This window comes from Engraulis encrasicolus, chromosome 17, assembly GCF_034702125.1.
Source record: "Engraulis encrasicolus isolate BLACKSEA-1 chromosome 17, IST_EnEncr_1.0, whole genome shotgun sequence".
Classification (NCBI taxonomy): Eukaryota; Metazoa; Chordata; class Actinopteri; order Clupeiformes; family Engraulidae; genus Engraulis; species Engraulis encrasicolus.
The window spans coordinates 25,702,842-25,730,054 of NC_085873.1; the positions used below are offsets into that span (position 1 = coordinate 25,702,842).

At 44.1% G+C, this 27,213-nt stretch overlaps 1 protein-coding gene across 1 annotated transcript; it reads left to right on the top strand.

The window, feature by feature from the left end:
• Window positions 1–13: 13 nt before the first annotated feature.
• aco2 (aconitase 2, mitochondrial) lies at window positions 14–27,189 on the top strand. The gene is made up of 17 exons (XM_063222061.1): window positions 14–123; window positions 2,180–2,322; window positions 2,995–3,253; window positions 5,798–5,890; window positions 6,741–6,899; window positions 7,586–7,736; window positions 7,991–8,095; window positions 9,353–9,444; window positions 9,952–10,057; window positions 10,732–10,889; window positions 11,371–11,444; window positions 11,881–11,992; window positions 13,779–14,057; window positions 16,379–16,570; window positions 23,714–23,846; window positions 24,170–24,291; window positions 24,752–27,189. The coding sequence occupies exons 1-17, from the start codon at window positions 88–90 to the stop codon at window positions 24,881–24,883; spliced, it is 2,346 nt and encodes a 781-aa protein (XP_063078131.1). The 5' UTR covers window positions 14–87; the 3' UTR covers window positions 24,884–27,189.
• Window positions 27,190–27,213: the final 24 nt, after the last annotated feature.

The window sequence follows — 27,213 nt, forward strand, 5'->3', positions numbered from 1 at the left end:
GAGGCAACGTGACGTCCTACGCTGGGAATCCGCCGGATAAAAGTTCTACGTCATGATTTTCGCGTCACATCTTTGTCAGTGAACAAAATGGCAACCTACTGCTTAACTGTCACCCGGCTTCAGGTTAGTGATAAGTTTTATCAAAATCTTTGAAAGTTCTTGTTGTATTTCTTTGGGAGATTAATCGTGTTTTAGTCATCTGTTTGATTTCATAAATGGTGATTCAATCAATTTTAAAGCTCTTGCTCCTCATCCAAGATAACGGTCCAAAGCTCGCGCAGATGAATCTCAGGTCACGGAGAACTTAGCTTAGCTTGGTAACTAGCTAGCTACGTTGGCAGCAACCTGATTTTGTACCAAGGTGCACTGGATGGAAGTTTGTCGATCACATGTGTACACGTGTTATTTAGGAATTATATGGTCTGTGGAAGTGTAATTACACAAATCCATCGCATGATCGACGCAATGCCCTTTTCTGTCGTTATTGCGCACCGTCCCATGTTAGCAAGGTTAACACAAGGTGAAAAACAAGCTAGCCTGCGTTAGCTGTTGAGCATAGCAACGGCTCAGGGCGATGGCTGTGCTGAAGACACGCTAGAGTTGTAGTTGTCCTAGCTAGCAACTTGGCCTTCTGGTGCGGATGACACCTAATATTTCACGCCGAAATAGAATATCGATGCATATTTTCAGTGTCGGTGTTTCACATAAAGGTCATGTTCATCCTAAAATTGAAAGTGGATGATCCAGCACTCCCACCACATCAGTGAATGAGGGTGTCTTTTCACTTGTAATAACACATTTGTAACATTGTATGCCTACGTTATTGATGCGGCAGGAATCTGTTGTGAATCGATGTGCCGTCGTGTGATTTCCTCAGAGATGGAATATCCTCTTGTTGGCATTGGGCTACATCGGATGCCATATGTGTTTGGCAGTCTCAGTGTGGTCACGAAATGATACGAGTAATCCTACACCTGTGTGTGTATGTGAGGAAGACATTGCAGTAAGAAGAATGGTGCCCGATACATTTGATCCGTTTGCCTAAAAGCGAGTTAGGAATCTATTGGAAATAGTGTCGTGCTGTTGAGATCTGACGAGGCCCGAATAAGCCATGGCGTCTTTGGAGTCAGGACGTCTGTGTCGCAGCTTTTGTCCTTATGTGACCCCTAAATAAGATCATGCGCCATTCTTCTGCCTAGTATTGTAACCCAACACCGTTGTCATACTACCATTTACTGCCACATGCTCTCTCTCTTGCCTTTTTAAGATAATGTCATTGATGTCATTGTTGTGAAATTTAGCATTGGTGCATTTTTCATGCACGAAGGAGCACGCCCTGAGTCATAACAGCCCACAACAAGTGGACTAACACTACAGGTGCCAAGCTGTCCATTGCTCGAATTGATGAGCATGTTTGGATTTTGCAAAACATTTTTTGATTTAGTTTTTTTTTGTGATCATGATCCACACTCGTTTTCAATCTCTTGTCTTGTCTGGTAGATGCTGCATTGCAGAGCACACATTTTATAGCAACATTATCACAGGGATGGTGGTAACATAATAAAGCAATTCAAGCTTTTATCGCAATCAAGTGGGTTCAGCTCGTAAACGTGATCTAAGCCTAACAAGGACAATGCAGGCTGGCTTAAGTGCAGTAGGTCAAAGTTGATCTGCTATCGAGGCAAACAGACAGTCATCGTAGCTGGTCTGGCTGACAAGTATCATATTGCATTCTCTCACATTGCAACACAAATCCAATTGAGATGCCCCATACGCAGGCTTCCTTCCCACAGTCATGGACATTTTGGAAAAGTCATGAGAATCGAACATGAGAAAAGTCATGAAATTTTGTAAATGCGACGAAAGTTTTGGAAAAGTCATGGCATTTTTTTACGTAATTTCAGCCGGTAATTAGATCATTAACCTGTTGTGATGATTTCCAAATGAATGCTTGCTTCCACGTACTACAATGAATGCATTGACAATATTTTGAATGGTTAAAAAACTAAGCTTGATGTCACACCTTAGGGTGAGTTGGAAGGGGTCACATTCCAAATGTAGCCCTAAAAGTATGCGAAATTCAGAATTTTCTCTCTCTTCCTTCTGTTTTAATCTTTCTCTACCGCTGTCCCTTTCGTTCTGTCTTTACCCATTCTCTATCTCTCTCTCTCTCCCTCAGCTCGCTCTGGGCCAGGGTGCCCGTCGGCTGCATGTGTCGGCGGCCCTCAGCGCTAAGGCCAAGGTGGCCATGAGCCGCTTTGAGCCCAGCTCCCACATCAAATATGAAAACATGCAGAACAATGTCAACATCGTTCGCAAGAGGTTTGTGTCCGCACTGAACTACTCGACTGCTCAACTTCAACGTGGTGCTTTGATGTGTCAGATATCGGCTGTCTGTAAACTACATATCGTAAAATGTTGAATGCGCTGACTTGACTGCTGCATTTGCATTTTCCATTTGTGTACATCTGAAGGTGAACTCGATCATAAAATGATCTTAATGGGTCATTATGTATTATCTCATTTTAGTCTCTTGTTGTAACCAGAATGGTAGTAAGTAACCAAGCCCAACAAGTCTTAAATCTGTTATGTAACACTCTTGGAATGTCATAGCAGTGTTGTTATGATGTTGTTGACCTTTTTTAGCAAATGGGGAGTCAGCGATCTCATCTGCACCAACAGGCTACCGAAACATTTCACACTCATTCTATTACCACACATCACTGTAGGGGTGCCACTAAATAGTGCATTTGTTTGCCCTCGTTTTTAATCTCTACTCACAAACCAATCCCAATGGCTCAACCGGCCCCTCGTCCTATTCAGCTAGCAACATGGCCACTGAAAACCCAGTGAGTGTTTTCCCATCCAGGCTGCTTGATACTGAACTTAAATAGCACTGATGTAGGAGAAGCTTAACAGATGTATGGTTTCTGTTGTTTTATCCAACGTTATTGATATTTCATTCCCCCTCCTCTATTCTCCTCAACCCTCCAGGCTCAACCGGCCCCTCACCCTGTCGGAGAAGATCGTGTACGGCCACCTGGACGACCCCCACAACCAGGAGATCGACAGGGGCCGCACCTACCTGCGCCTGCGGCCTGACCGTGTGGCCATGCAGGACGCCACGGCCCAGATGGCCATGCTGCAGTTCATCAGCAGCGGCCTGCCCAAGGTGGCCGTGCCCTCCACCATCCACTGCGACCACTTGATCGAGGCCCAGACCGGCGGCGCCCAGGACCTCAAGAGGGCAAAGGTCAGTCTCGTAGTAGTCATAATTAAATCTGTCTGGGATTGAGTGGCCATCACTAGGGTTGTGGGTATCATGCTGTGGTGCCTTAACCATCCACTGCGACCACTTGATCGAGGCCCAGACCACCTAGGACCTCAAGAGGGCAAAGGTCAGTCTAGTAGTAGCATCACATAGAAAAGGGAGAAATCCTCCGCACTCCTGTACTTCACAATCTGGTGTGTCACAGGAATGGACTAGTAATTGCAAACAAAGACCTCAACATGGCAAAGGTCTGTGTCGTAGTAGTCGCGCAATTAAACCTATCTGTGATGGAGTGGCCATCGCTAGGGCTGTGAGTGCGTCCTCTGACTGTCAACGCCAAGGTGCCTGGCTCTTTGGCGTAGCAGTCAGAGTCCCAGTTTGGTACCCCAAAAGGTCCGGGTTCAAGTCCCTGTGGGGCAACTCTACTCCCCTTCGCTGCACTATTTCCAACAATGAATCCATTTGCAGGACTTCAAATGTCAGCATGGTAGTCACAATTAAGCAAATCAACAATCGCAACAATTAATCAGTTGGCAGAACTTAGAATGTCAGCATTGTAGTCACGTGTGAGTGTCATCCAGGAGATGTGTCACCTGTCCTTTAACCCCTTAAGACATTATAAATGAGCTGTTACCAGCATGGCAATGACGAAGTCGTAATGTATTACCAAAGGCCCTGTGCACTCTCATAGTAGTGTAGTACTATAGTAGTTAACTTTCAATGTCTACTACAGCGTGCCTCAGGAGGTACGGCGTACATTAAGGAGTTAAAAGTTCTTCTGTCCCATTTTCAATGAAAGGTCAAAGGTCTTCTTCAAGCTCCAATAAGGAAGGCTAGTGATTTACAGTTTGGCTTCTTTGACCCCCATGTCCTGGATGCTTGGGAGTCAGATGTTGGGGGTGGATCTTGGATGTGGATCTTAAAGCAAGTTATGATGGGAATGTCAGTATTCTGAACTCAAGTGGGCAGCACATATGAAACGACGACAATAATCAATCTCACACAGAATCATACGTAGAATCTCTTTTTTTAATGGCAGAAAAGACCCTCTTTCTCCATAATCATCTTAAACTTCACCGTTCCTTTAGGCTACATCTCGAAATACTTGTATGTGAGCGTGAAAGTCATTATATTTGCCTGCTCCTGGTGTATAGTGCTGCAGATTCTCTATGCCACGTCAAAGTCTGACAGCCCTGTCATTTGTGGCCATGTGTTTGCTTTTGAAATGGTCAGTGTTATTTTGGGAAATAGTGTCATGTAATTGAAAGGTGTTGCTAGGTAATTGGTATAGTTGCCCAACTGTTTTGAAGGCAGCATTCCCAGTGGGTGCTGGGGCAATCTAAGGTCGTTGGCACTGTATTACCCTTCTTAGTTAGTAAACCCTTAGGTAATGCTGTTATCCGTAGCGATTACTGGTAAAGGCACAGTTTAATTGCAGAGCAGAAGTAGTACTATGAACATCCCACCGGCAAGATGCCAAGCAGAAGAAGGAAAAAAAAACAGATGCCCTAAATGTCCCGTATTTTTTTAATTTATGTATTATGCTACTCTTTCAGAAGTATCATGGGAGATTCTATAGTGTGTGGCATCTCATAGTATCTGTTTGTTTGAAGCCCTGCTCAAGGGCATTTCATTCTTGATTGAGGGTGTAGGTGCATCTGGGGCGAAAATAGGTTGATTACTTCCCCACATTCTTCCCACTGATAAGGGATGTGAATGAGCAATCGTCCAACACCAACTGCCCCAACCATTCCTGGCCAAACAACTACACTCTCAGCTTTGACTTACAAGCCCAAGGATTAACCACAGCTGGCTATTTCAGCCATGCTGATAAAACGCCGTAGTACTACCGTGACCATATCAGCCATCCAGTGCAAGACACAGATTGTGGAAATATCCAGAGCTATAAAGTCAAAGTCAAATATTTGAATAGTGCTGCAGAGCCATTAAAATGTTCGTTGCTGCTACTGCAATTGAAACTAGAGGCCTCAGGCCATCTCATGTTGACTTGCTTGACTTGCTGACAATATTTAGGGCATGTAATATCCTGTGTCAGGTTTTTTTTTTTTTTTGACTGCAAGACCAGATAATAAAAATTAGCAGCAGTAACAGTAGGTCTTAAAATCAGGGGGGAAAAGACTGTTTGCTGCAGTATTGTCTTTGAACGGAAATGTAATTATACACAGTAGAGAAACATTATTAATCCCAGAGGGAGACAATGGTGTCCAACAGCATACACATAATGTGTTTTTCATTTTGTTTGAATGAGTCAGATTTTTTTTTTTTTTTTTTAATCATCCACAGGAATAGCAGGTCTTCAAACTGCCCGCTTGCAGCAATACTGTGTATTTGACTTGCATGATTTTCATCCTGTTTGGGTGAATCAGAAAAAGAAATCATTGCAGTAACAGAAGATATCCAAACCGTCTACCGGCAATGATCTTTATGAGAGGAAATGTGTGATTGTGCTCACTGTGTATTGATTTTTTTAATTTATTTATTTAATCTTGTTTGGATGCCACACAGGAGATCAACCAGGAGGTGTACAACTTCCTGGCCAGCGCTGGGGCTAAGTACGGTGTGGGCTTCTGGAAACCGGGCTCTGGCATCATCCATCAGGTGCGGTATAAGCCTGTCAGCGCCTCCTTACACTGCCTTGCCGCCCCTTCTTCAGCACCTAACTGCTAGAATCTCGTTTTGCTTACTTACAACCTTACCAAGACCTGGAGTGTTTATCTTCCAGTATCCAGAGCAGTCTAATGAGAGTTACGTTACTCCCATAGACCTCAATGGTCCAATCTTTCCACAGCAATGGTGGCTCTCATGGAGCCTCACGGAGCGTTAACGTGGAAATACCCATTGACTTAGGTTCCAATAGAAGTAGTTACTTAGTTCTAGGAGGTGGCCGTAGAACACAGAAAATGTGGTAAAGGTAATGTAATTCGTTTGTACTTAATATTTGTTTAGTATGTAATGGTTCTGTATTAGTTTCCAGCGAGCAGAAGTTTTCTGTTAAGAAATATTTAAATTTACGCGAATCACATCACCAACCAACTTCCTGGTCCCCTTTTGACGCAACTCTCATTAGACGGCTCTGCCAGTATTCTGCTGTTGAGCGAGGGATACTGGCAGGTGTGCTGAAAGCTTCTTTGCCTCAGTCCTGCTGCCCGCATGTTGCTGTGCAGTTTAGAAGGAGGCATATACAGGCGTTTACATCTAAATGTATTTCATTAGTAAAGTACCAAATTACAAACATAAATGATTGTGTGAACACAATTTAACTCTTTTATGCAGAGCATCTGTTGTAATCTCACTGAAATGGTAATGACCAAAATGTTAATGACCATGTCTTGAAAAAAAAGAAAATCTGCAGACAGAGCCAATAGAAGGCAAAGTAGGCAGTCTTTATTATATTGATACTCAACGCCCCTCCCCCTCCCCCCTTTTCTTTTTTTTGTTTTGTTTGTAGATCATCCTTGAGAACTACGCGTACCCCGGCGTCATGCTGATCGGCACGGACTCGCACACGCCCAACGGGGGCGGCCTGGGCTGCATCTGCATCGGGGTGGGCGGAGCCGACGCCGTGGACGTGATGGCCGGCATCCCCTGGGAGCTCAAGTGCCCCAACGTGAGTGACTGAGATCCCCGTCCTGTTACAACTGAAGGACTATAAAGTTACCTCCAGTTTACTCAAGTTTTTAAAATCCTCTGGCCTCTATGCTAGAATATGAGGCCGATATACCAGTAGTGAGCTCAATCATCCCGTAGGTGGCGTCAATACGCCAGTGGCCTTCTAGTCTGCCATTCCATTTCATAAGAAGAAGTGACTAAGATCCTGGGACCAATATCTAGTCGAAGCTGTCGGCTGATGAAACCTGAAATGAAGCTCAAAACAAAACACTTCTATTGTAGAGGCTGATCATCACATCAGTCATGCATTGCCATCACATTAAAGGTCCTCCCCAAGCCCAGCTCCTTGCCTCAATTTTAACTGCAGCCCTCTCTTGCCTGGCTTTAGGCCATCAGGCTTTCTCTCTCTCTCTCTCTCTCTCTCTCTCTCTCTCTCTCTCTCTCTCTCTCTCTCTCTCTCTCTCTCTCTCTCTCTCTCACTTCAAGTGGTGCCAGGTTGCAAGACTCCCAGTAGCATTAGTTGGCTAAGGCGGCCATGTCATATGACTGCATCTTTAGGTGATCCCGTTCTCTCTCTGTCATAATAATAACACACGATGCTCATATGATCTTTAGGATCCATTTCAGAACATTTTGAATGGTGCCCCATATAAACAAAGCCCTCTTGTTGTTTGTTGTGATCAGGTGATTGGCGTGAAGCTGACGGGCACCCTGTCCGGCTGGACGTCCCCCAAAGACGTGATCCTGAAGGTGGCCGGCATCCTGACTGTGAAGGGTGGCACCGGAGCCATTGTGGAGTACCACGGGCCCGGCGTTGATTCCATCTCCTGCACAGGTGGGTACAAAACGGTGTAACATGAGCCTCGGGTGCTCTTTGGTAGGCTCAACGGGATCCATTTCATGACCATTGTGCAAATGCAAAAGATTAGGGGCAAGGTGTGGGAATGTACAGTAATTTGAGAGCATGTCATTGAAATTCATAAAATGGGAATCATTTCCATTAGTTGTAATCTAAAGACGGGACTCTTTCCTGTTCGATAGAGAGTCATTTCACCCCTATATTAAATCTTTTGTGCTGTTATTGTGCAGGAATGGCCACCATCTGCAACATGGGAGCTGAAATTGGCGCCACCACCTCTGTCTTCCCCTACAACCACCGCATGAGGACCTACCTGCACAAGACTGGACGCGGAGGTGAGTAGAATGGATTGGAGAGTAGAGTAACTTTATTGATCCCCTGAGGGAAATGAAGTTGTCAAGTACAGGGTCTCCGCGGATCCTTAAAAAGTCTTATAAAGTCTTACTTTTAATATTTGTTTTTTAAGGTCTTATAAAGCATTATATTTCGCCAATTTTTGGAAGTGTGGTATTATATTTACGTGGGAGGTCTTATATTTCATCTGGGTAGCTTGAGTGTAAGAAAAAATGTCTATTTTTTGACGCTATAAACCTTATTTAACCGGCATACGTCCCTTATCAAGATGCGGAAAAGTAGAGGAAACAGATCTGTGTTTGTGGCGCAGCGCAGCCCGCTGGCCACACAGCGGGGGGCAGCCGCAGACCTGTGGGCGCAGCGTCTAGCCTACTTGCATGTTCTAGTAGAAACAGTGGGAAAAGTGGTCGAAAAAATATGAACGTGAATCGAGATGGGCAGATGGATGCACGTTCAGTGTAATGTGGCTTGAGGACAAGAAATAAAACGGTTAGCTGCTATCCAAAGCAACGTCGGAATGTGAAGCTTGATGTTAACTGTGTCGGGAGGACGTAGAGCCTAATCAGATCGTTGACTGTAAGTTTTAAATGTTGTCTATCGTAAGCATGTTAGCCATGCCATCGCGTTTGGGTAGAAGCGTTTGCTAAATGTAAAGGGTTCATTTCATAAAGTCCATTATGACCGTATTCGAAAATAATTGTTCCTTCATACAATAGCCTACACTTTCAAAATCGCCTCTAGATACGTGACAGGCTATTTGATGCCTCTGTCAAATGCAAAATGATTGTGATTGTGATTGTGATAAATACATATCCTGACAGTTGAGGTAGACGAGACATTAGTTAGGAGTGCTGTCCCTCTCTAGCCTGGCTAGTGCACTACAAAGTTCTATGAGTGTTGGTCTGGACAAGCTTCCATAATTTCGGAGTCGTCAGAGGGTGGGCTTTTGCCTGACTCGCCCGACCTGTAGTTCCACACAGCTTCATCAGCTCCACTACTAGGTCTGGAAGAGCACGCGTTGACTTCGCCCTCAGATGACATGGCATTGTCTATCATTCTGCCCATCCTCGCCAACAGGGGGCACCGGAGTTGCGCACACAATCATACACACACAGACTGTTTTCATGGCCGACCAGAACAAAGCCATTGTTGGTGCGCAATTTGGGATTTGGATTGGAAATTGCAAAGGCATTTGCTACGATTTATATATAAATGTGTTTTTCTCCTTTTCGTTTCAGATATTGCTGCCTTGTCTGATGAGTACCAGGACCTGCTGGTGCCTGATGAAGGCTGTGAATACGATCAGGTTGTCGAAATCAACCTGAGTGAGGTCAGCACCTTTTAAAATTATACTTTTCTTCACTTACTCAGGCTCATTTCTTATTTACAATCATGTTACTCTTTAGTTGAGGTATCTCGTGCACACAAGATTTCAATGTTGGCTTTTCAAACATCCAGTAATCGTCATGTCATGTGAAAAGATGTTTCAGTTTTTGCTCATGTCTTTTCCATATTTCAAGGTCATAATTGAAGAATTTCATTGCAAAATGGTTTATAATAATAATAATAATTATTATTATTATTATTATTTTAGCCATTTTGGAAAACTTGGGGAAATTGACATTTTTGTATTAGGCATTCCATTCCATTGCATTGCATTGCAAAGTGCATTTTATATAGATTTAAGCATGTTCTCAAACATTTTTAATGGTAAAATTGCAAACAAAGATGATGGGACTTCTGAACAGTCATTTCCAATAATAAAATGCAAACGTCAAAAATGGTGGATGCACCATTTTGCAACGAAGCTTTAATTCTTCTTCTCTCTTTCTCTCAGCTGAAACCCCATATCAATGGGCCCTTCACCCCCGACTATGCTCACCCCGTGTCTGACATTGGCAAGACGGCAGTAGACAAGGGATGGCCCCTGGAAGTCAAAGTGGGTAAGAGGCCAAGCTTTACTGTACGTTAAGTTACGGACTCGTGAAATGGGAGAAGTCACTCTGTCTGCACACTTGAAATTATTATCTTTTTCGTTTCACTTTCATTCTGTGCCAATTATTAACTGATAAAGAGGGAGTTCAAGCAGACGGGCCTCTCTCTGCCAGAAATGTAATCAGGTTTTTGTCCTGCACCTTGACGCAAAATTTGTACAAAAAAAAATCTCATTCATAATTGTAGTGATTATAAAACATTTTATTTTAAGCGCCTTTAAGAATACACAAGGCCGGCCCTACTGTGGGCTGCTACGCCAGCGACCCGGGCTCAATTCCAGCCCGGGTCCTATGCCGATCCTTTCCCTCATCTCTTTCCCATTCGTTTCCTGTCACTCCTTCACTGTTGTATCGTAATAAATTAAGTCATAAAAGACTAAAAAAAATGTTAAATACTAGAAAGGAATACACAAGGTCACTGTACACATAGTAGTGAACTTTTGGAGAAAAGTCAAACTACCGGTAATCTTGAGCAAAACACAATGAAGTCATTTTTAGAAAGCAACAGCAATAATAAAACAATGAAGTACTAAAACGATAAAATCAAACAGTGGGTCTTTGTGAATGTGTGGGGTGATGAATGTGCGCTGTACTCATGTCTCACCTTTGTTTCCTGCCCACAGGCTTGATTGGCAGCTGCACCAACTCCAGCTATGAGGACATGGGCAGGGCAGCCTCGCTGGCCAAGCAGGCTCTGGACAAAGGCCTCAAGTGCAAGGCCCAGTTCACCGTCACCCCCGGGTCCGAGCAGATCCGCGCCACCATCGAGAGAGACGGCTATGTGAGTACTGCAAAAACATGCGTATCCCGGAAAAGTATTCTGTCCCTTTAATATTTGGTTCTCCCATGTCTAACTGCCCTTATAACAGGCCACCTGTTTGGCTTGACTGCCGCATGGAAAAATGTATGATATGATGCAATCTTCTTTACATTTCCCTTAGTTTATACTGAAATTCATTTTGCATCCATGAGACTCTTGTAAGGGAAGATGGGACAACTATGTAACATCTGACTTGTGCAAATAAATTATACATGTACACGCATAAAGCACCATCAGAGAAACATGGAGCGTCACAGTAACAGACAGCCCCAATCACTATAGGCATAACAGAGGCCACACACATACACACACACACACACACACACACACAATTAAGTTTCAGTTCATTGAGATTACTGACTGTATTTAGAAAAAAGTGAGTTTTTGTGTTTATTTACACGTAATGAGTACATCTGTGTGCATCTGCTGGTTTTGCCCACAGGCCAAGATCCTGAGTGATGTGGGAGGTGTAGTGTTGGCCAACGCCTGTGGACCCTGCATCGGACAGTGGGACAGGTACCACCATTATACTCTACTACTACTCTGTTCAATAGCTCGTACAATTGATGTAATCTGACTCTCGCCCAATGGATGTAGTGGAGCTTCACGGAACTACATTTATCTGGTGAGCGTTGGGTTACAGTTAATGTGCGGTGCCAGTCTCTTCTTGCGTACATACTACCTCATTTGAAGTTTTTATATGCCGATCTTCTTGTTACTCTTAATCTTGTTTTCCACTAATAGTCAATTCCATGATGTAAATGACCGAAATGTTTTTTTGTAATGAAGAGGGAGATTCAATCTGAGTTAGTACATTAACTTTGTGAATGTTTATAGTGTAGACAAACAAGCATTCTACTCTATGTATAAACAGCAAGCATGGAGGTAGGTTGTATGATGGTGCCTGGGTTTGTAGAAGAAACAAGCAGTCTTTTGTTTCTCCACCTGCCAGGCGTGACGTCAAGAAGGGAGAGAAGAACACCATCGTCACGTCCTTCAACCGTAACTTCACTGCCAGGAATGACGCCAACCCTGCCACCCATGCTTTCGTCACCTCCCCTGAGGTACGTTATACCATACAGGAGGGCATTTTGTGATGCTTGTGGCTGCGTTGTATATGTGTGTGTGACTGAGGGAGGTGAATGCAAAGTACTGTATATTGCAATAGGGTAGGGTGTATGTATGTGCGTATTGCACATTGAAATGGTAACTAACTTGCTCACTATTCTCGTTAGAAAGCTTAAATAACTGTCAGACTTGCTCTCTGAACATCACCGTTCACTCAGGGCTTCGTCTATTCGTGTGCCAATTTGCAGGCAAGTACTTCTGCCATGGAATTAAAAAAAAGTATGTGAAGTGTGCAAACCGCAATCAAAAATATATACGTATATATTTGTTGGGGGCGGTGGTAGCTCAGGTGGTAGAGGAGCTATTCGGTAACCCAAAGGTTGCAGGTTCGAGCCCCGCTCAGCCTGACTCCATCGTTGTGTCCTTGAGCAAGATACTTAACCCCAAGTTGCTCCTGGTGGCAGGGTGGTACCCTGCGTGGCAGCCACGGCCACCAGTGTGTGAATGGGTGAATGTGAGGCACAATGTAAAGCGCTTTGAGTGCTCGAAGGAGTGGAAAGGCGCTATATAAATGCAGTCCATTTACCATTTACCATTTTTGCAAGACACAGCTTTTCAGTCACCCTCGTCTCTGTTCTGTTGTTGTGTCAATACTCGTAATGCCGGCATATGGTGTAGTCATAAGTGCCAAGTTGGCCTGAGGCCATAAAAACACCTTAGACCAGGGTTTCCCAAACTGGGGTGCGTGCACCCCTGGGGGTGCGCGGCCTGCCATTAGGGGGTGCGCGAGCTGAATAGAGCAATGGTGGATATGTGTGTTTTATATCTAGCATTAATGAATATCAATTTGTTTTTAATTTTATGGTGAATTGTATGCTGGAAGGGTCCATCTGAAGTGCAGTTTAACTCCTTGACTATTGGAAAAGAGGATTCCCCAAAACGATATAATGCATAATGTGCAGTGAATGCGCAGTAAATACATACTTGCGTGGCCATCAGCACACCATAAATGTGCTTGGTGGGGTGCACGAACCACATTGAAATGTACAAGGGGGTGCACAGGGAAAAAAAAGTTTGGTAACCACTGCCTTAGACGCTCCAAGGTCCAGCTACCTACAACTTAGAATACAGGTAGATAGCCTGTCACACCCCTTCCTGCAGGGCTCATTCGACTTGAGAATTGATCTCTGAATAATTTTATATTGACTTTTTTTTTTGTCTTGTGAATTATTTTTCGAGTTGTGTGTATTCTTTTAGAGCGCACTGCCTTCCTATCTCCTTATCCACATTTCAAAAGCATTGATGCCATAAAAACCACCTTAGAAGCTTCAACGTCCAGTTGCCTACAATTCAGAACTCTGGACATTCAGCCAAGCTCGGTCTTCCTTCCCTTTATTCATAGACTTTTGTTGTTAACACATCAAATGCTACAGAGAAGCTACAGAGCTGCCTACAACTTGTAGTACTCATGAAGTTATGACAAGCTCTTGTCTTCCTATCCTCTCATTCACATTCTCTAGTTCTGCGATTTTCCAACTGTGGCCTGGGGCCCTCTGGTGGGCCCTGGAGGTATTCCAAGTGTGCCTTGAAATAATTTTCTAAAATTCGCGTGTGTGTTGCTGTATTTATTTGGCAACACTTACTCCCACTCCATATTTTCACAGCCCTGGCCAAAACGGGGTTGATTTGTAGAATTGAGTCATCATGCTAATTGTCTGCCTTTCTCCTGTCTCCTCATTCCCATTCCATGTTGTCTCATCTGACGCTGGTTTACTCCTCCAGATCGTCACGGCCATGGCCATCGCCGGCCGTCTGGACTTCAACCCTGAGACGGACTTCCTGACCGCGCCCAACGGCGAGAAGTTCAAGCTGGAGCCGCCCAACGCCGACGAGCTTCCCGCACGTGACTTCGACCCGGGCGAGGACACCTACCAGCACCCACCGCCCGACGGCAGCGCCCTGCGCGTGGACGTCAGCCCCCAGAGCAACCGACTGCAGCTGCTCGCGCCCTTCGACAAGTGGAGCGGCAAGGACCTGGAGAACCTTCAGGTCCTCATCAAGGTAATGTGGACACTGAGGATCTGAACATGTTACAACTTCCTTCCAAAAAAATTGAATATCATGGATAGGGCTGAGTAAAATAATCGATTTAATTGATAATCGATCTATTATATAAAAATAGGCAACAGCATCTTTTGGGGGTAAATCCTGGCACCAAGAAGGGAACGGATTGAATCGATTCGGAAGGAATCGAATCGAATTGAATCGTGATTAATCGATTTAAAGCCCTAAGAATCGAAATCGAATCGATACAGGATAGGGATGGGCATAAGGTGAAAATTTCTTCGTCGATTGTCGAGAGAATTAATGATTAATAATCGGTTAACCATTAACATTTTTATATTAAAAACAGCACACATTTAGGCCCACCATGCCCTATACTCTTGTATAACAAAAATACATCAAAAACATCATGTTTTTCTTAGAGGATTTGTTTTTATTAACAACACAAGTGTCAAGTGATTAACAAGAAAAGTTAAACCTGAATTGGTGAGCAATGCGCTAACGAGGGAGGCTTCAAGTTGCGAGCCAACAACCAAGGTACATAACGGTGCAGACATCGAGGCGAGGATAGGTTGAGATGAATCACCGCCGTCTTTTTCAAGGCTTGGTTGCGTGGTGTTCAAGTGATACATCATGGTCGTTGTCGATTAACTGTATTTGTAATTCACATTGCAGTAATTACAGTACACTTTGTCATTTTCTAACCGAAAATGGTCCCACGCCACACTTCGCCGAGACCTCTTCATGGTTAGGCAAAGCCCGCTCTATGGAAGCTCGCATGTAACAAACAAGTCAAGCCAGGGTACGGTGACTGTGAGATATTCCCCCCTGCTGCCCAAATTGTGTAGGTGTAACAACGAAATGCATTGCATTGAGGACGTGCACTAATGACCTACATTCAAGTTTTTTGGGGGTTTTTTGTTGAACGGTTCGTCGGCGAAAATTAATTTCTTTGACTAAATGTTTAATTATCAATCATCGGTTAATCGGTTAATTATGCCCATCCCTAATACAGGAACATGGCTGCGATACCCAGCCCTAATCATGGAAGTTGATTTATTTCCATGATTCCATCAATAATGTTTAACGCCCACATTTTGAACTATTACTCCAATAATTCCTTTGTTTATTCTTACATATTTTTTGGGCTTCCAGGTTAAAAAAAAACAAAAAAACATGAAAATATCTAAGAATAAACATGGGAATTACTGTAATGCCATGTACAGACCAAGAGCGAACGGAGCGAATGAAGCGACGGAAGTCATTATTTCTCTATGGAGGGCACGCAATCTGCGCTACCAAAGTGAATTCGCCAGGAGCGAAGCTTCTTGCGCTACCAGAGCGAATTTTGGCGATTAAACTAAATCTAATCGCAGGCAAATTCGCTCTGACGCTGTTCGGCGAAAACCAATTTGTAACGTTCATATCTCCGAATGTCCCAGGCTGTCAAGCCAGAGCCGTTATGTGATTAGCTGAATCAAACATGTCAATGCTGCGTCTCGAGCGAATACAGCGAATTCAAGGCGAAACTTCTTCTGCTACCCACGCTACCAGGCAGCATAGTTCGCTCTTGGTCTGGACACAGCATAATAGTTTAAATGTGGGCCATGAATCTATTATCTACAGTGTATATAAGTTTAACATTATTGATAGAACATTATGAAAAAGTTGACTCATTTCCATAATTTCATTTTTTGGAGAGGAGCTGTATACTGTATTATGGCTTCATATCAGGGTGGTTGTGTGGTGGGTTGACCATAGAATGGATGATCTAGTTCAAATCATGTGTATATTGCCACAGCAAGAACCTGGAAAAGAAGCATGTCCTCATCCAACTGTATGCTCAGCATGCTGTAAATCAGTATTTCTCCACCATTTCTGATCAAACAACCCCCTGGACCTCATAAGCCCCCTAACGCCCCCTTGACCTTGTCATAAGCCTGCCAACGACCCCTTATAATTAAGAATCATAAAAATAGACTAGCGCCTGCCCCCCAATGGCAATTAAGCATCACCCACTCTCAGCTGTCTTCTTCTCAACGCCCCCCTACCCACAGGGCTCCATAACGCCCCCAGGGCTCCATAACGCCCCCTAGGGGGGTTGGTATGTGGTCTACTCAAGATCAAGTTGAGTATAATTTTACTTGGTGTAATGGTTCAAGTTTGGTAAATTCTCATTTGTCCATACGGTAACTTCATTCCCTTAGCATGATGGTAATTATGTCAATGTGCCAAAAGTCATGTATTGTGTTTTACTGTTTAACTTCCTGAATTGTTATAAGCTTGCTCTTACCAATCCTGTCCCGTCTCTGTTTCAGGTAAAGGGCAAGTGCACCACTGACCACATCAGCGCCGCTGGCCCCTGGCTCAAGTTCCGCGGTCACCTTGACAACATCTCCAACAACATGCTGATTGGTGCCGTGAACATTGAGAACGACGGCATAAACAGCATTAAGAACCAGCTGACCGGGGAGTACGGAGGAGTGCCGGATGTGGCCCGCCACTACAAGGTAAACAAACCATGGTTGCTCATGTAACCGCGGTTGTATTAGTTTCGGATGACTGCCACGGGCTGTTTCTACCAGGGATTAAAATTGACGTCGTCCCAGGGCCGTATTAAAATTGTCATAGGGACAATCAAATATTTTATTTTGGGACGTCGACCTCGACGACGAGAATTTCGACTGACTGCATGAAAACAAAAACCAATTCCATGACATTTGTAAATCAGATCGGTGCTTGGTCGGAATGAGAGAGAGATCAGAGCGTACTTCCGGCGGCGGCGCACGTAGGTTGCAGCAGCCCCTTGCTTTCCCAACTTTCAGTGTTTATTTGTGTTAAAATGTGTCTTTCGAAATGTCTATCGTCGGAAAATATGTCGGAACGCACGTACAGTCGGCAACAGCTGTTGCAGATAAGAATGGACAACTTAAGCAATGTATTGGATGTACCAATGAAGACTCTGGAAGAACTAGGAATTCTCCGGCGGCATAGGACTACATCGGACCCGTCTGCCTCGCTATGCCGACACAGAAAAAGATGCTCAAGAATTAGGAAAAGGGGCAAACGAGGTGGCGTCGAGACACGGCTTGCAGCCAACCCAACTCGTCCAGCAATACCATCAATTCTCTTGGCAAACGTCAGATCTCTGGACAATAAGATGGATGACATACGGCTACTAAGATCAGCGAACAAAACCGTGAGGAACTGCTGCGTTACGGTGTTCACCGAATCATGGCTGAACGACGGCATACCCGATTCGGCTTTACAACTGGAACAACTAACGTGCCACCGAGCGGACAGAGCCCTTGCAGAGAAAAAACGAGGGGGAGGAATATGTGTCTACACACATGATGCTTGGTGCAATAATGCTACGGTAGTACAGAGGCACTGCTCTCCACGAGTGGAGTTCATGATCATCAAGTGCCGACCCTTTTATTTACCCAGAGAAATATCCGCTATCCTATTAGTCGCCGTCTACCTCCCACCCAGCAACAACAATGGCGTCAAAAGCGAGGCACTGAACGAGCTGCATCGGGGCATCAGCGAACAACAAGATGCACACCCAGATGCCTTCACAGTGGTACTGGGAGACAGGGGCGGAGTGGCCCATCTTTTCCCACCGGGAGAATTTTCCCCTTGGCGGCCCTCTTTAAAAAAAAAAAAAAAAAAACAAAACAAAAAAAAAGCGAACAACATGGTTTCCTAACCAAAAAGACAAAAGCCACGAAATCTGCAGTCGTACTACATGTGAACATTAGTGTAGTCAAAATATCAACCTGAATTGGAGAATTTAGCCTACACCTTGATGAAATGCACAGCCAGTGGTGTAGTCTATGTAAAACGCAGGTATACGCACCCATTTCAAAATGTCAGGGATTGCAGTATACCCACTTAAAATGGATTGATCCATTATTTACAATAGCACAAATATATACAGTACACATAAAAAAATGCTCAAATATACAGTATACTTACCCACTTCAAAAAGTAGACTACACTACTGGAGCCATCATCACAGTCCAAAGCATTCATAGGCCTACTAGGTTAGGCTACATCACGCTACTGTTCCATGCAAATGTGCACTCCACTGTCATTTTGACACTTTTGAAATTGAAATATCGTTTAAGGAAGACGGATGAGCATGGGCACAAAGTTTTGAGTGTGGGGATTTTTAGAAGAGTAGGCTTACAAAATATAGTATAGTAGCCTATAGTTTACAAAAAGTCTGTCTACATTGTGCAATAATCCACCATGCAGCAAATAAGCCAAACCTAGCTACTTCAAAGCACAACCATAAGTCAACAAAATGTATAACCAAACGGTGTAGGCCTACCTTAAAACGCTGTCTTCGTCGCAGCAAATGTCTTTGTTTCTTGCAATTACATTTTAATCCACAGTTTAGGCTACACACCCAGCACTGCTCACATCAGAATCTTGTGTGGTAATTATTTTGTTCCATTTCTTCAGACATTACATAGGCTACATCCTAAATGTGCCATATATAAATATATGTATGATATACCATTATTTCGACTGTAAGGAGATATACCTCTAGTTCTAACAAACCAATGCCATCAAAACATGTACAACGTGTTTTCCTGCTTAGCTGCAGTTCACTTCCTTACCACTTGGTGGAGTATGTTCGTAACCCAAGTCAATAACCACAGAACAAGTGAAACTGGAGTGGCAGACTGTAAACTGTAACAGTCATGTGGAAATCGGAAAATAAATCACAACTGACTAATATTTCCGTTCCTTGGTAACCAATCTAAATATCACAGGTTCTTGAAATACTGAAAACGAAACTATGTTACTAAGATCTAGTAAACTTCCGCGATCTACGGTGTATGAACATTATCAGTAGAGAAGGGGTGTGTCCAATTTACTGTTTGACACCGTCACTGAGGTATTGCGGTCGGGTAAACGGTATATATACTGTTGAGTCAACTGTTATAAAATTAAGAATACATTTGTAGCTAGTTCACATTAGCTCTGACGCTGGGCCAGTCGAGATTATAATACGGCCGAACACTTTGGGGCCGGCAGAGAACATAAAACGGCCGTTGTAATATATTTCGCGGCCGCGGCCCACCGGGACAAGTCCCCGATCTCCCGATGGCCACTCCGCGCCTGCTGGGAGATTTCAACCACGGAAATCTCAAAACAGTACTTCCAAAATTTCATCAACATGTCAACTTCCCAACAAGAGAACAAAACACCCTGGACCTCGTTTACACAAATCAGAAGAGAGCATACAAGGCAAAGCCCATCCCCCACATTGGATCATCAGACCACACGACAATTCTGCTACTGCCAGCTTACAGACAAAAGGCAAAACTCACCAAACCAGTTCAGAAGGAGGTGAGAAAATGGCCTGAGGGAGCCATCTCACGACTTCAGGACTGCTTTGAAACCACAGATTGGGACATTTTCAAAACAACTGCCACCCACAGCAATCACATTGACATTGAGGAGTACACAGACACCGTGACCTCCTACATCACAAAATGCATCGATGATGTTACAGAAATAAAACACATCACTACCAGGGCCAACCAGAAGCCATGGTTCACAGGAGACGTTCACCGACTGCTGAGGGCCAGAGACAAAGCCTTCAGAGCAGGAGACGTAGCTGGCCTAAAGACAGCAAGGGCTAACCTGTCCCAGGGCATCAGGAAAGCAAAAAAGGAATACTCAGACAAAATAACAACACACTTCAAATACAGCAGAGATGCACAGAGCCTGTGGCAGGGCATACAGGCCATCACGGACTATAAGCCTGCACCACGAAGCTGTGACAACAACACCTCTCTGCTAAACGACCTGAACAGTTTCTTTGCCCGCTTTGAAGCACAAAATGACACTCACCCACAGAAAACTCCCCCTCCCCCCCATGATCAACCCCTTTACCTGTCCTCTGCCAGTGTTAAGAGGACACTGGCCACCATCAACCCACGCAAAGCAGCTGGCCCAGACAACATACCAGGCCGAGTGTTGAAGGATTGTGCAGAAGAGCTGAAGGATGTCTTCACAGACATCTTTAACATCTCTCTGGAGCAAGCAGTCATCCCATCACTTTTCAAAGCTGCTACCATCATACCTGTGCCGAAGAAATCATCACCATCATGCTTCAATGACTACCGTCCTGTAGCACTGACGCCCATAATCATGAAGTGCTTCGAACGGCTAGTCCTGTCACACATCAAAGCCACCCTACCCCCCACCCTAGACCCCTACCAGTTCGCATACCGAGCCAAGCGATCCACGGAGGATGCAATTTGCTCTGCCCTCCATCCAGCCCTCACCCACTTGGACAATAAAGACTCATATGTGAGAATGCTGTTCATTGACTTCAGTTCAGCATTCAATACCATAATACCACAACAACTCATCAGAAAACTGGACAAACTAGGTTTCAGCACCTCCCTCTGCAACTGGCTGCTGGACTTCCTGATGCAAAGACCACAAGCAGTACGGGTAGGGAACAACACCTCGAGCACCCCGACCCTGAGCACGGGGGCTCCGCAAGGTTGTGTTCTCAGCCCCCTGCTGTTCACGCTGCTGACACACGACTGCACAACGACCCACAGCACTAACCATCTAGTGAAGTTTGCGGATGATACAACACTGGTGGGCCTCATCACCAAGGGCGATGAGACTCACTACAGAGAAGAAGTAGACCTGCTGGCCAGATGGTGCAAAGACAACAACCTCCTGCTGAATGTCAACAAGACCAAGGAGATTGTTGTCAACTTCCAAAGGGTCCAAAAACAACTGCCACCACTGACCATCGACGGCGATGCTGTGGAGAGAGTGAGCAGCACCAAGTTCCTTGGAGTGCACATCAGCGACGACCTCTCTTGGACCACCAACACTACATCACTGGCGAAGAAGGCCCATCAGCGTCTCTACTTCCTGCGCAAACTAAAGAAGGCAAGTGCTACACCCTCCATCATGACAACATTCTACAGAGGAACCATAGAGAGCGTCGTGTCCAACTGCATCACAGTGTGGGGAGGAAGCTGCACGGAGAAAAACAGGAAGACACTCCAGCGTGTTGTGAACACAGCGAAGAAAATCATTGGAGTACCACTCCCCTCCCTGCAGGACATTTACACCACACGCCTCACCCGGAAAGCACTGATGATCATCAAAGACACAAGCCACCCTGCACACAAACTGCTCAGCCTCCTGCCCTCTGGAAAGAGGTACAGGCGCCTCCGTTCCCGTACCACCAGGCTGGCGAGCAGCACAATGCACCAAGCGATCAAGATGCTGAACACTCAACCCACTCTCCCTCCACTGTCAGCCTCTAGCCAGCAAGGCCACTGACAACCCCCCCCCCCCCCCCCCCTCATCCCCCCACCACCATATCTGCGACTGAACATTCCACCTGCACTACTATACTCGTGACTGAACTTTCAACCTGCACTAACTCAAAACATGCACACACACACACACACACACACACACACACACACACACACACACACACACACACACACACACACAAGCACACTGCACTTCCTGCACTAAACCCAAACATACACACACTGACACACACACACACACACACACACACACACACACACACACACACACAGACACACGAACACACGAACACACACACAAGACGCACACCGCACCTTCTACCTGCACTAAACACATACACACACACACACACACACACACACACACACACACACACACACACACACACACACACACTGCTGCTGGTGTACTTGACAGACCTTTTTTAATATTTATTTTCTTCAAAATGCTACTATTACCATGTCAGAACGCTATAAAGGACTTTTTTTAGGAAAAGCACAAAAGCACAACAGATACCTCTTAATGTATGTCCCCTACAAGTCTTCTGTTGTCCAGTCTTGCACTTTAAATGTCTGTATGAGCACTGTCTATGTCCATACTGTCTTAAGTCCATGTATAAGTACTGTCTATGTCTATACTGTCTATGTCCTTACCTAGATTAGTCTATGTCTAATGGGAAAGCAAGAAATGTAATTTCAAATTCTTTGTATGACCAGTGCATGTAAAGAAATTGACAATAAAACCTACTTGACTTGACTTGAGAGCGGTGCTTGGTCGATATGAGAGAGAGAGAGAGAGAGATAGAGAGATAGATCATGTTTTAAAGGGGAAAACTATTTACATTAGGCTACTATGGAATTGCACGTCTCATTGTGAAGCTACTGTGGTGGTAGCAAATGCCATTTATTTTTCTCTCTTGAAAAAAAAAAATCACCCCCTGGCCTAAGCATCACTTCTCTAGTTGCTTTGGTTTGATGCTCATCAAGTTGCTGACATTGTGCACCGTAGGCTATGCCAAAAAAGCACCAGTGCATCTCCAGTCAGTGATAAGCCTATTACTTTAACTATATTTGAATACAACACAGTTGCAGTAACCAATATGAAAAAAATTGGGACGGTTCACATTCATTTTCGGGACGGTTTCGGGACTGTTGTGAAAAAAAGTTAATTTTAATCCCTGGTTTCTACGTGGCGGTGGCAGGAGACACACACCATTTCCTACTGTCAGGTGTTCTAGCCTTGGTAGTGCGTGAAACGCCCAGTGATTGGATACTCTTTGGTGAACTCCTGAGTATACAATTACTTGGCGTTGACATTGGGAAATGGTGTATATTTTGTCGTGTTTATATTTTGCCATGGGTTTCACGTGGAGAATTAACAGGCCCATTTCAGTGAAATCCCCCCATTTTTTTCAATCTCACTGGTCGTACCAGAGATCCATTGAGAAGAGAAGAGCAGGGTTGAATTTTATATGTATTTTTGCTGTTTCAGCCAATTATCTAAAATAATTATTTTAACAGTCCATCTGGCGGTATTAACCCCTATTTTATGGACCCCTGATCTAGGGTTGCTGTGTTCCACATATGTTGTGTTTTAGTCATTCTGATCTTCCATGACCCTTTGGTCTAAATGCCAGATGTCTTGCTTCACTTTCATGCTTCCGCCATATGTTCAGGGGTTCTCCTCTCCTCACAGCTGTCCAGGACAAAAGTCAAAGTCAGCATTATTGCGTAATTACTTTGGATAATGTGCTATTGTAGTCATGTAATGCCTTTTCAAGGAGAGAGTTTTGTCCAATTATGGCACATGTATTCCAAACCATTTTGAATGAAAATGTCCGTGATTTCTAGCAAAGCAATTCCCTGATTAAACACTAGATGGCATGCTGTCCTAGCCCTTCCACTGATCCATCCAGACGTTTCCTGAATACTGCATTTAGTCCATGCTTATTGCACTTAAGCTATTTCCCGCTTTGGTTAGATGCCAAAGAGATGTTTGCCCCTTATTAACAAAAAAGTTTAATCTAATCTAATCTAACATGCTTTAACGTACTTTAATGCAGTGGTTCATAACCTGGTGTGGGGGCACCCCCTGGGGGTGCGCCAGAGATTTCAGGGGGTGCGCGAAATTTTGTTTGTGTTGAGGTTATGACCAAAATTCTGCTTCCGAATATTATAATTAGGCCAAATCAAGACCAAGTTAAGACATTTTGGTCCCCACTTAAAGTCATTAAAGTATTGATTAATGTCTCCAGCAAGAATCATTGTGATTAATCACTCAATAAAAAAAGTTGAATCTCATCTGATGTGATTTTGCAGGCTAATGGTCTGTCATGGGTGGTGATCGGTGATGACAACTACGGAGAGGGCTCCAGCAGAGAGCACGCTGCCCTGGAGCCCCGTCACCTGGGGGGACGCGCCATCATCGTCAAGAGCTTCGCTAGGATCCATGGTATGAGAGGAAAACATTAGCAAGGAAACCCATTGCGAAAAAATCTTGGACACTGTATTTTTCCTATTCTGTATAGTGCTATAGTATTTTACAAAGCAGAGAATGAAATTGTCAAATTAGAAATTGTAAAGTGTATAATTAATGGAAAGATTTATCAACTACGAAAACCGGCCATAAAAAACCTTTACAATTACAAAGTGCTTAATTGTTGTGATGACGTATTCTTTATAACCGAAGAATAATGCAACCTTTAACCTGAAACTTTTGGAACTTGTCGATAAAGTACCTGATGGCTATGTTTTCTGTGTCCGTATGTTCATCAGAGACGAACCTGAAGAAGCAGGGCCTGCTGCCTCTGACCTTCGCCAACCCTGCCGACTACGACAAGATTCGCCCTGACGACAAGCTCTCTATCAAAGGCCTCCAGACCTTCACCCCTGGAAAGGTGAGTAACATGTACCAAACACCCCTGTTCTAACAAATGGCAACTGGTGTGCCTTACATGGCCTTCTAAAAATTCTGTAGTTGGCGACAGTTTTTTTTTTGTTTTTGTTTTTTTAATTTAAATCCCAGTCACGTGCTGTACCACAGGGCTGATCGTATTCACCCTTAGTGCTTTATTTCAGGCTGGACAGTTTTCCAAGCAAAACACAAATAGTCATCAAATCGATTATCAAAAAAGTTGATACGGTTCAGGCTCATCCTTTTGTTCTACTATCAGGCCTGTGTTCATCTTTAAAAAAATAAAAACTCAAATTGCCCTTTGGTCCTAATGTGAAAAAGATTTCAAGAAGATCAAGAAAGCACAGGCAGATGTTCTAAACTGTTGCTCACTCTTCCTTCCTCTCTCCCCCCGACCTCCCCCACACACACACCTCTCCCCTCCGTCTACCTCCTGTTCACAGGCTCTAAGCGCTGTCATCCACCACAGTGACGGCAGCTCGGACACCATCACCCTCAACCACACCTTCAACGAGACGCAGATCCAGTGGTTCCAGGCAGGCAGCGCTCTCAACCGGATGAAGGAGCTGCAGTAGAGCTGCATGAGATGAACGAGAGGGAGAGAGGAGAGGAGAGGAGAGGAGAGGAGAGGGGAGGAGTGCAGGAGTAGACCAGGCGAGGGGGAGGTAGTAGAGCCCTGGCCCTGGCAGAGCGTGAATGAATGGGGAGGGTCACGATGTTCAGGGAAGCAAAAATATGGGAGATTTTTTTTAAGTGTCTTGTGAGAAATAGTCCGCAGGACTTTTAGGCGGGGTTTGAGAGAAAATGAAAATGAGATGGATATTTCCCTTCCCCTTTCCGTACCCCTATACCTACTTACTCCTACCCCAAATCCAATAGACTTCTGTAATCGTACGACCATCACGAACACACAAGGCACCCACACACACTTTTCAGTGACACAGCACATCAAGAATATTTACTGCGATCGAGGTCATCACAGTATATAAGGACATTTATGTGCAGTCCTTCAAGGTTGCTTCTTGCCACTCTGTCGACGGTTTGAATCCGCTTACGATTTTTCTGACCGATACACTCAACTCTGTTTTATGTGTTAAAGGGAAGCTCGTCGTAGAGCACAATATAGATGTGTACATAGATACCAAAACCCTGCAGTAGTTGTTTATTTTATGATGGTATTAATTTCCTGCCAAACAAAGCGTTTCAGTTCTGTTGCGTCAGTCTCGCCGTTGTCGATGTGTGGCTTTTTTAAATGCTTCAAAACACGGTTTCGCTGCTCGTTTCGCCCTCCAGTACTGAACTGCATGCATCCACTGTAACTGTTTTGTTCTAACGCGTACACAACGGGTTGAAACTCGCCTGTATCACTTTTTGCAATATTATCTGGCGATGCGTCTGTTCGTCTGGTCAATTCAGCTCTACTTGGTGCCACTTGTCAAGCAATCCTCATGATGGTCGCAGAAACATTTTGCCCACGGTTTTTGTTTTAAAACAAAATGTCCTCCTCCTCCTCTCTGAACTTCTCGATTGACTCTCTTCCTCAAATCCCTTACCACTAAGCCGCTTGCTGCCGCCATCACCTCCGGCAGTATTGCCGTCAGTTCCCCAAATAGTAATGTTGACCACCATCTATACCACCATTCACAACTCAATTCCACGCAGGTCAAAAGCTCTCCTCCACTATTTTAAAAGAGTAATTTATTTATACTTTCCAAAAAAGAGAAACTCCATATGTGCATTAAAAAAAAAGCTAGCTCGGAACAGACCTGTCCTCTGTCTCACAATGTTGATTTATGATGTTGACGATGGATCATGGCTCAGTCATGGTTGGACTTCCATTCTCTCCTGCTCCCTTGCTCCCTTTGTAATACCCTTTTTTGTAGGGTTGTGTATTTCCTCGTTATGTTTGTGTCACCAAGCTTAAAACCTTCTGATGAAACAGTTGCTTCTCCCCCCTCTCCATTCTCCACGTATTGCTTATAGTGGTTTGAAAGGAATCGAAAAAACAAAAGGTCACTGACAACTGCGTCTAGTTTGGATCATTTTAAAGCGGAAGAAGAACGAATTTAAGTAAATTATTACACAATAAATAAAGTTAAAAGTAAGAATCGCATTTTTTTGATGTGGTCTTTCCATCCAAACTGACTTTCTGAGAGATGCCCCCCTTTTCTTTTGATCCTGGTTTGGTCCTCATTGTTGATTCTGCCCAACCCTCCAAACACTCCTCCTAAATTTCAAATGCTCACTGTATTTTTGTTTTGAGGATTTTACCCTCCAACTGTTCATAAACTTGGACATTGTCTGGTTCCGTGTATATTGAAATGTTTTTCTTTTCTTTTTTTCTTTTCTTTTTGCATTTAATGGCCGAGTGTGGTCAAACCGGCCACTGGGTTGTCATAAATTAGAAAAGAACACAGAATGTCGGTGTGGTGTGTGTGTTTTTCACAGTGTGGCTAAAAAAAACATGAATGGGAATTAACTGTATGATGAAGATGATGATGATGATAACAGACATTATTTTACAGAAAATAGAGGGCTTTGCTTTGGTCAGATTTTTACCTCTCAGAGTTCTGTCACTCCTGTCAGAAAACACGCACAAAAGTAGCCTAAATAGCCCTAATATTACTGAACATGATGAAGACTATGAAAGGCTACATATTATTATATCACTCTTAAATAGTTTTGCGAAATCTAATAGATCTGAAAAAACGGCAACACCTTAAGTGATACCAGAAACCAGCTGATTTTAACCCTTACATGTGGGACAATATTATTTAGCTTGAATGATTTTTCTTTGTGTAGTAGTTTTAAAGTGAAAAACATGTACTCTATGTTGGTCGACTGTGCAACTTGTATATAAAATCAGAATGTCTTGTTGCCATCCTGCCTTTATGTTCATTTTTGT